The sequence below is a fragment of the Branchiostoma belcheri genome, unplaced genomic scaffold, assembly GCF_001625305.1.
Source record: "Branchiostoma belcheri isolate BF01 breed outbred unplaced genomic scaffold, Haploidv18h27 scaffold90, whole genome shotgun sequence".
Taxonomy (NCBI): domain Eukaryota; kingdom Metazoa; phylum Chordata; class Leptocardii; order Amphioxiformes; family Branchiostomatidae; genus Branchiostoma; species Branchiostoma belcheri.
This window is the reverse complement of record NW_017804576.1, coordinates 247,499-257,606: the sequence shown is the minus strand read 5'-3', so window position 1 is coordinate 257,606 and position 10,108 is coordinate 247,499. Positions and strand designations below refer to the sequence as shown.

Here is a 10,108-nt window from a genome sequence, read left to right as displayed (position 1 = left end):
ATTTTCTTCTGATTTGCAAATAAGAATAAAAATCCCGAATCAACTGCAAAGTGCTCATATTTTGCCCTGAACAGTTGAAAACAGACCTTTTCATCCTAGTTGTTACAGTTTTTCCATCTTTCAATGCAATGGTATCATTAAAAGTTCAAAATTCATTATTTAAATTTTGAACCAGCCTGGTGTGTTGACTTCATGGCTCCTATCGTACCATTTTGGGCCATAATAGGATGCCTAGGCCTGTTTTTATTTTTTTTTCGCCCGCCCGCTCCATTATTTTTCTAGAAAAATCCGTTAACCGAGAAATTAAATTGGCGTGGCCTTACAAAAAAGCCCAATAAAAATACTGTACTTAAAAAAAAGCCAAAGCCTAACCCTCTGGTTGGAGAATACCTCCTGCACACATTTTGATAACACCCTGTGTATTTCCCAGGTGCCTCCGTTATATTCTTGTCAATTAATTTGGTTCTGAAGCTATTGTCACTCCCATCTTTAAGTAATAGACGACATGGATCATGTTGTAAGTTTGCTACCTTCTCGACGAGCTCCACAACTTTCTCAAAGTGGTTGCTGCCAAACCGTGCAAGTCTTCATGGCAAGAATCTTAAGTCTAGAGACCAGGTGACACAGTTCAAATGTAGAACTGCCAGATACTGCAAAGCATATTGCCCTACCTGGTAGACCTACTCAACAACAAACGGTTAGCATCTGCAGTAAGCCAAGCACACTGTACGGTTCAAAATGTTACATTTATGTATTATATATTCTTTATCGTAAGTTGTACTTTACTTCAGCCGTTAAAGGCTGCCACTGTACAATGTAATGATAACGAGGATGTAAATAAACCATTCATTCACACTGTGTATTTCCCAGGTGCCTCCGGTCGTACGTCCCCTGACCGCCAGCCCTGCCCGGGCCCCAACTGTTCTGCCTACGGAGACTCTGTCTACAACAACCTGTGCTCCAAGTGCTACAGAGTCCTCACTGCCGCCAACTCAGGCGCTCAGACGGACCAGGACGGCAAGAAGAACTCACAAACACAGGTAACTTACTGTGATCTTTTCCTTAAATAATTTCACCGGGTCTTTACTTACAACCACGTAATTAAAATGTCCAGACTAAGCATGATGTACAAAATGACTAATAAACTGGTGAACAAGAAATAGCCTTCAAGTACCAGAGTTATCAACCGAGGATTGAGGTGTTCAAAGACTCATTCTTCCCTAGAACTATTGCAGAGTGAAACTTACTGTCACCAAGTACAGTAGGGGCATTGTCATTAGATAGCTTGAAACAATGTTTAGAGTTAGTGTTAAAATATCTCAGAGGCAAAGCAGCAGACAAACAATAGATATTAGTCAACACTGTTATTTTACATCCAAGAAGTATTATTTTCAAATCCTGGGTATGACGATGATGATGAGCATCCAAATTGTAGACTTTCAAAGTACATGTAACAAGTTATCCATCATGGTAACCATATTTCTAGTGACTAATGTCCCCCTATGGCTACTCTGCAGGACTCCTCTAGCCAGCCCAGCTCAGCTGCCCAGACATCTAGGCATCTAGTTTTTTCGACCCTTTTTGTTTTTCGCCCTCGCATTAGATTTAGGGTCTCCCGTCATCCACAAAAATTACTTGGTGTGGCCTTAAGTGCATTACAGTAACTAACGTTTCCCAAAAATAATTTCATCAGGTTGGTAGAATTTAGGAAATAGGGGAATTCTTTTTACACAGCCAGTAATTCTCACCTCGTTGACGTTTCGGTGTCTATCAGACACCTTCTTCAGAGCTTCTGACTGGAGTACTGCATCTCGCCGCTAAGTCGGCCCCTGTAATGAACCGGGACGAGGGGGGGGTACGAACTAAGCCACCGTTTGGGGTAGTAGTGGTTCTTCGCCGCAAAGACGCCACCTACATCGGCTACATATAGCGGCAAGATGCAGTACTCCAGTCAGAAGCTCTGAAGAAGGTGTCTGATGACAGACACCGAAACGTCAGCGAGGTGAGAATTACTGGTTGTGTAAAAAGAATTCCCCTATCTCCTATCTAGTAACTAACGTTCCCCCTATGGCCACTCTGCAGGATTCCTCTGGCCAGCCCAGCTCTGCTGCCCAGCAGTCGAGCTCCCAGACCTGCCCCACCTCCCCCGACAGGCAGTCCCAGTGGTCATACAACTCTCAGTCACCAGGGGGCTCTCCTGCACGGGGCCGGGGGCGCAAGAACAGCGGCGGCAGGGGACCAAGTCTCTACTACTGAACTGCCCTCAGTGTGCAGGTAAGGGCTATAACTTAAAATGTAAGTGTAAAGGATTTACTAAAAACAGTTCCCTGTGTTGTTGTTCCTAAACTATGACGCACATTTCTTTATCATTCTGAAACAGGTTATACTTGCAGATATATAAATAAAGGGTCGTCTGTGTCTTCAGTGTACAGGATTTTTAACAAAAACAGATTCCTGTGTTGTTACCTGAGACAGGGGACACATTTATTTTGTTATTCTGAAACAGGTGAGTAAGACAACATTTTAATCTTTATTATTTCATTCTCCTACACTTCACGGTAGGTAAGTTTTTACATTACTAAAATTGAACTGTGAGAATGTGATTCTGGAGATGATACATGTACGAGGAGAAAGGTTGCCGAAAAATTCCGACAACAGTTGGACCACAGCTTCCATTTTGCTTCCCCTCCAGCGTGCCCCCTGACCTCCGGCCCCTCCCCCCTGCCCTTTGACCCAGAACCCGAGCCCAGTGCTGCATCAACTGTGACCCCAGGTAGATGTAGTCGAGCGAACGCAGCCGCCGCCGCCGCCGCCTCTCGTGGGAGAAACGAAGTGCTGCAGCCGCAGAGCCGCGAGGAAGAAAGCCGTGACTTCCCGGTCGTTTCCGCCGCCAAACTGCTCCGCCTGTCGCTGGTGGAAGAGAACCTGTACCCGGGCGACTGGCGCGTGCGGCGGCGCGACCTCCAGGACCAGCTGGGCGGGATCCCCAACATCGTGGAGGTCGTGGCGGTGGACCGCAAGGAGACGGCGCCGCGGCATGGCGGGACGTGCAACGACGTCGTGTGGACCATCGTGGTGCGCTGGCGCGGCCGCCACCCCCGCCGCCTGGTCCTGCACCGCTTCCCCGGGCTCGAGTCCAACGTCTCGCTCATGCTCGCCGACTTGTAACTCAGTCTTGTTGAAGGGCATTTTTCAACCATCAGCCTACCTTTAAATCATGAACTGTTATCCTTCAACTGTCTGGACATGAATATGGCAAAATTTTTACCTTTTTGTAGAGGGGCTATTCACTCTTCAGGTCACCACCCAAACTTTTACCCTTGTCTTGTCTTTACCTGAAATGTGTCGCTCATGCTTGCTGACTTGTAACCATGTCCTGTATTTTATTTTTAGCTAGTCGTTTTTTAAGCCTTCAGCCCACCACAAAACATTTATCCTTGTCTTGACACAAATGTGGAATTTTATCTCAAACCTGTAGCTGATGCTGTAATTGTAATCATTCCTGTTAAAGGGCCAGTCGTTTCTTGCCGTCAGCTCAACACCAAAACTTTTCTTATCACCTCAAATGTATCACTGATGCTGACTGACTCTTAGCACAACTTTTACCCTTGTCTGGGCCCAAATGGGGCGACTATGTCTAACATGCGTCATTTTGCCTCTGCGATCAACCATCTGAATGTCTTAAATGAGACTGTACCACAAGAATTTTTATGTCGTCTATGAGGAAATGCCCCCCCTTTTTTTATCGATTTTTAAATATTCTCATGCCAAGTGTAATAGACCACCAAGTGTTATCGTAATGTCTTGTTTCAAAGCAACCTGTTCAAAAATTGCTGTGCAATATGTCAGACTGTGTTTTTTTTAATACCGAAAGTCAGAGTCTTTAAATTTTTTGTGTTCCTTGCATGGTTTTTGCTGATTTTATTTGTCATGTCATTTCATATTATTCTGTTATGAGTTACCTGCATGTTATAAATGCATGCAAGCATGTTCCTGTAACATTGTGCAATGTAGACTAGTGTAATGCCATTTCATGTAGTGCCATGCAAATGTAGTGCCATGTAGTCTAGTGTCATTCAATGTAGTGCCCTGTACTTAAAATGCCATTTCATGTAGTCTAGTGCCATGTAGAAGTAGTGAAGTGTCATTCAATGTAGTGTCATATAATATAGTGCCATCCAATGTAGTCCAGTTTAGTGTCATGTAGTTAAGTGCCATCATGTTGTGCTTTGCTGTCAACAGCATGTGTAAAAAGTGCTTCAGTTTTGTAATGTACCAATGTGGCATGCTAACATTTTAATTAAGATGTTTGTGCTACCAGTGGGTATGTACAAATCGTTTCTGTAAGTTTCACAACATGTGTTCATGTTGCCCACTTTGTTGCATTTTTCAGGGCTTGTTTTTGTTGTTGCTAACTGTTGACATCGTCTTCCATGATTATTCCACCTGTGCCAATCATCCAAACCAATGTAGAACCATTATGAGACAAAGACCAAACATTTTTCTCATACGCACAAAAAAATGAAGAAGAAAAAAATCAGTGTCAGTGTTACAAGGTTCCAAAGTACTCCTCAAGTCTCTCTTAAAAGCCTACTACTATCTGGTAACACTTGATTATGCCATTGTAAGCTGTTCATGATGGATACAACAGTTATGTTTGTTGTCACACTGTTTGTTATGTGTAATGTATTTAAAAAAAGTCATTGGAAGTTTTAACTTTTTGTTGCAAAGATGTCGCTGTGCAAAAAAACACAGAAAAAGAAGTATTTTTCGTACCCAGATGAAACCGTGCCAATAAACGTGTCTACTTTTCCATAAAGTTTTGTTATTTTCCTGTTTTTTTTTTGTCATACTGATATTAAAAGAATGTCCAAAATTAAATAAGAAGCGGATGCTCTGCTTTCACCAAGAACTTGTTTTGCACTTACATAATAGCCTAGTTCTGAAGGTGCGACAAAGGTGCCAGAAAGATCCTATAACACAGCATATGCCAACCTGGGGTCGTGTGGCGCAATGGCAGCATGCACGACTCTGAAACAAGAGGTCCCGGGTTCGAGTCCTGCCATGCCACCGACCTTGTGCCCTTGGGAAAGGTACTTTCCCCACTAGACTCAAATGAAAATGAGTATTTTCTGTCCAGTATACGTTTCTATGTGTGGGACACAACACCTGTCCAGCAACAGCTGCCTCTGCTCTGCGTGTATTGCATTGTTGCAATTTCAATAAAATAAAAATAAAAAACAAAAATAATAAATAACTTAGAGCAACGCAGAGGTAGCACTATTTGTGTGGTAGATTCTGCAGAAACCCTGTGTATTCTATTTATCTCATACCAGTATCGAAGGTTATTGCATCTCAGGTATGACATATATAATTTAACCGTATAACCCTGTATGAAGGAGATCTTTTGGATAAGAACATCAGCAGGTCAGGTTCAAGTTTGAAGGTTGCCATCAACAATACCAGCACCAGTACTCTAAAGAGGAGCACACACATGTACATTGAAAGTTTGCTGAAGCAATAATCACCTCATCACAGACCAAGAAATACAGACTTGAAGACAAATGGGAGAATGATGTTCGCAGATTCGGAATCTTTTTAAGCTTTTGTACATAAGCATGGACTCAGACAATTTAGGTGACCACTGTACCGTCTGGAAAGTGTGAATGTGGCTACCTTTCTACATAAAATCTGTCTCAGACACCCAACACACAGAACTAACAGTGTTCTTACCAGCCTCGTGGTACCTAGGGTTGCCCCTCCACCACCCCAGTGTTGTGCCTTTGGGAAAGGCACTTTACACCTATTTTCCTCACTCCACTCGGGTGAAAATGAGTACCTAGGTTCTGAAAGGACGTACAGCGGAGGTCCCGTGTTTAAAGAGAACCACACCTAAAGCATGTTAAAGATCCCACCAGATCTTCACAGAGCTGTTCAAACCTCACAGTCCAGTCTCAGGGTTGACACCTTGAAAAGACATCTTGATAATCACCTGTTAATATGTAAATCCTTTCACAAATTTGCTGAATAACAATAGGTAAAAGTCAGACCACCCCCCCTCCTCCTCCGTTAGAACCCTGTACGGAACACCCACATTGAATGTTATCGGGTATGTCACAACCCAACTTACTAGCTAGAATCACATGGGCCGTAACACCCGTCTCGAACATTAGGCCACACCGCTATAGTTTTATGGATGACATCCTCTGAAGACCCCCAAACTAGTGCGCGCGGGCGAATAAAAAAAATTCCGGCCAAAAATAAAAATGCTACTAAAGCACAGGAATGCAAAGCTCAGGTATTGTGAATTTGCGGCAGTACATAGCGACGTATACGACAAGCCGGCACATGCTGTTTTTTTTTTTTGCGGAATTTCTGAATCGGCACTGTATACGTATGTACTGAGTTCTTGAGTCGCGGAGGTTCAGTAATTTGAGCTGGGTGCCACCCTCCAGGGTTACCACCGGCTCCGTATTGTCATTAACTACCATGGACTACCCAGAGCCAGGCCAGAGCCTCGGAGGGCGTGATCTTTTTTTTTTTTTTTGAGAACAGGCAAAAATCAATGCGCGCGCGGATGTCATCCATAAAATTAAGTCGGTGTGGCCTTATCAGGGCCTAGGAATGTCATAAACCAAGTTATCACATGGTTGAAAACACCTGTCTCGAATGATATCAGGGCCCAGGTACAACATATACATGTATACATGTATGTCATAACCCAAGGTATCACACCAGCTGGAACGCCCATATTGTACAAAATGACTAATAAACTGGTGGAGGTACCAACCACTGAGTATCTGATACCAGCCCAGAAAAGAACAAGAAACAGTCATGCCTTCAAGTATCAGAGTTATCGACCAAGAATTGAGGTATTCAAAAACTCGTATTTCCCCAGAACTCGTTGCCACCAAGCACAGTTGGGGCATCATCACTAGAAAGCTTTAAACAACTCCTGCAATCAAATGTGCAAAGATTGAGTGTAACAAGCCGTTCGGTGTGATATAGCTAGCTGCCGCCGCGCCGCGTGCCTGCAAAGCTGGTGTGTTACGCCGAAGGGCGGTTATACCGGCTATACAGATACAGATACAGATGCTCCCAACACGCAGACCTAACCCCCTGTCCTTGTCCTCCTCAGGTGTTCAGTTCCAACTGGACTGGATGTCGGCCCTGCCAACCATCATTACACACATCCCCCCAAAAACACGTACAAGTTGGAATTAAAATATGCTGACAATTACAGTCCGGCTCCTTTTAAAAACAATTTTTTTTTTTTAACGGTGTCGCTCAATGCAAGGCCATTTGGCCACTTCTAGGCATAGAGCTAGCCTGTAACTGTAACAGCAACAGCAAAATTACCAACAAGACAGCTGTTTGCTCAAAGGATTGACAAGAATAAAGGTTACATTTATAGAATAACATAACGTAACGTAACGTTTATTTCCGCTGGTTTGATGGTAGTGTAATGAGACCTATCCCTTGCCCTTCTTGCCTTCCTCACGTGTTCAGTTCCAACTGGACTGGATGTTGGCACGGCAGTGTCTGCGCCTCTCTTATATGAGACGTTCTCTCTGGCCAATTGGACACTGCCTGGACAAGTTGATACTCTATTTTTTGCCGACCATAGGATCTGCTTGGAAATTAATGCTACTTACATTACGGGTTTTGAGCAGGTGCAGTACGTTCTGACGATGTGCTCCTATCATCATCATCATCATCGGTCGACCGTATTGGTTGGGTTGTACCGCCCCTTACGAGGTGACGTACCCGTTTGTTAGCTTAAAATAAGATGGGCACACAGACCTAACCCCCTGTCCTTCCTGCTGTCCTCAGGTGTTCAGTTCCAACTGGACTGGATGTCGGCACCGCAGTGTCTGCGCCTCTCTTATATGAGACGTTCTGCCGAACTGCTATGCCACATACATTACGGGTTTTGAGCAGGTGCATAACGTTCTGCCAACGACACACAGACCTAACCCCCTTTCCTTGGCGCCATGTTGAGTCGCGTCGGTGGCGCAACCGTTAGAGCGTTGGACTGGTTCAATAGGTCCTGGGTTTGATACTTACCGTTGCCCGATGTTGTGCCCTTGAGAAAGGCACTTTATACGACTTCCCCACTTGTACAATGAAGTGACGCCCACTGAGCCTCTGTCAAACTGTGTGCCAAAAACACACTAGGATTTGGAGCGCCAATGTGCCAACATCTGCACATTTGCCACCAAGAGCCGTAAAAATGTTTTTGTTGCCCTCCTCAGGTGTTCAGTTCCAACTGGACTGGATGTCTGCGCCCCAGTGTCTGCGCCTGTCCAACTACAACACCACCATCACACACATGCCCAACCGTGGCCACCAACCCTTTGGTCCGCACCACGTGCTCGCCGACATCTCCGTCAACAGCGGCCGCATCTACTGGGAGGTGTGTGTTTGTTTGTTTGTTTGTTTGTTTATTTCAGGAACCTCCAATTAGTGACAATTCAATTACTGTTTCTTCTTCTCCAAACAAATAAGGTCAATGACCTGAACCAGACGTCTGTCACCATGGTAACTGGTGTTGGGTTACATAATGGTGCAAGTGCCATGCAGAACTGAGTTCAAGAGAGGCTGCATGGTCACCATATATATGAAATGTGTTTGAGTAAGAATGAACAAAGCAGTAGTTTGTTAAGCTGGACAATGTGAAGGTAAATATGATGCATTCACTTTGCAAAATGTTACCTTTCTAGTTTTAAGTGTTTTTGTCCGATTCCAGGTGTTCGTTGGAAACAGCCGGGGCTTCCGTGTCGGTGTGACGTACGACCGAGACTACCCAGCCAGGGAGTTCCTCGGTGGGAACAACTACTCCTGGGCACTGAGGTACGGAAATTTCTGTAATATTGCTTCATCGCCTCAGCCTTCGGCTGCGACTCTTTGCAGAGCATAGGGGTGTGGGACCCATCTCCATTTCTGTAGCCCTTGAGCCACACACAGTTTTGCAAGCACTACAGCAGGGGGCTAGCCCACTCGTAGTGTTTTGTGTTTGACCTTCCCATACTGTTTGTCATAGATGCTGAGTGCTAAGCAGAGAAAGCAGTATGTACCATTTTTAAAGTCTTTGGTTTGACCCGACCGGGTTTTGAACTCATGACCTAATTATTGTACCGGTAGTGAAACTGGACTGGATGTCTGCCCCGAAGTGGGCCTCTCTTATACGAAATGTTCTGCCGAAGTACTATGCCACAATCATACATTATCGCTTCATCAATGGAGCCTTCGGGCTGCAACTGTTGTGATGTAGTTGATCATTATTGTCTTACTATTGCTTATTATCAATACATAGTTGATGCCATAAGAAACCATTCTACTACGTAGGTACGACTACATGTGCACGCTGGACGTGGTGATCCACTTCCAGGCCATCCACTGTAAATAAAAGACTAAATCTCGGTTGTGTAAAGATTAGTCTCTTTACTCAGTGACTTACCAACCTGATAAAACTATTCACACAACCTGATAAAACTATTCATAATTTGCATTATCTTGTCTTGACTTGTCTGACTGTTGTTCCTTTTTCGACTTCCAAAAAACTTGTCTTCACTTATTTGCACATCAATCAATAGTTCGTGCTTATATAAACCTGCCATTCTCCTGCAGTCTGTTAGTGTCACTGACGAAACGTAGTGGAAGCTACCTAAAACATCAGTGACTGTTTCCAAAATCATATCCAGTTGCTTGCTGTTTTTTTGGCATGTCTTATTACCTGGATGTCTAACCTTCACCGATACATTCCACCAGGTACGACTACATGTGCACGCTGGACGGTGTGATCCGCTTCCAGGCCATCCATGACTGCCGCGAGGTGGTTGTCGAGGTCGACACGCTGCCCCGCTCGCTGGGCGTCCTGCTCGACTACGACCGGGGCCGCCTCTCCTGCTACAACGTCGGCCGCGGACACATCTTCACGTTCTTCTGCAGCTTCCGCGAGCCCATCGTCCCCGCCTTCGACGTGTGGAAGGGCTCCATCAACATCCGCACCGGACTCCCGCCCAACTCCCTGTAGTGTAGGGGGTCGCTGGCGCCGAGGTCGTGTGTGTGTGTGTGTCCCATCAACAGTTCGGCACCGGACTCCGCC

General features: G+C 45.0%; 1 protein-coding gene across 1 annotated transcript in view; it reads left to right on the top strand.

Moving 5' to 3' along the window:
• LOC109487919 (tripartite motif-containing protein 55-like) overlaps positions 1-10,072 on the top strand; it is a 21,042-nt gene extending 10,970 nt beyond the window's left edge. The window contains exons 7-14 of the mRNA XM_019792020.1: positions 871-1,040; positions 2,083-2,248; positions 2,693-3,164; positions 5,337-5,359; positions 7,139-7,207; positions 8,256-8,416; positions 8,750-8,853; positions 9,772-10,072. Coding sequence (XP_019647579.1) covers positions 871-1,040; positions 2,083-2,248; positions 2,693-3,164; positions 5,337-5,359; positions 7,139-7,207; positions 8,256-8,416; positions 8,750-8,853; positions 9,772-10,036 — 1,430 coding nt within the window. The 3' untranslated portion in view covers positions 10,037-10,072. The remainder of the gene's footprint in view (positions 1-870; positions 1,041-2,082; positions 2,249-2,692; positions 3,165-5,336; positions 5,360-7,138; positions 7,208-8,255; positions 8,417-8,749; positions 8,854-9,771) is intronic.
• The last annotated feature ends 36 nt before the right edge of the window (positions 10,073-10,108 follow it).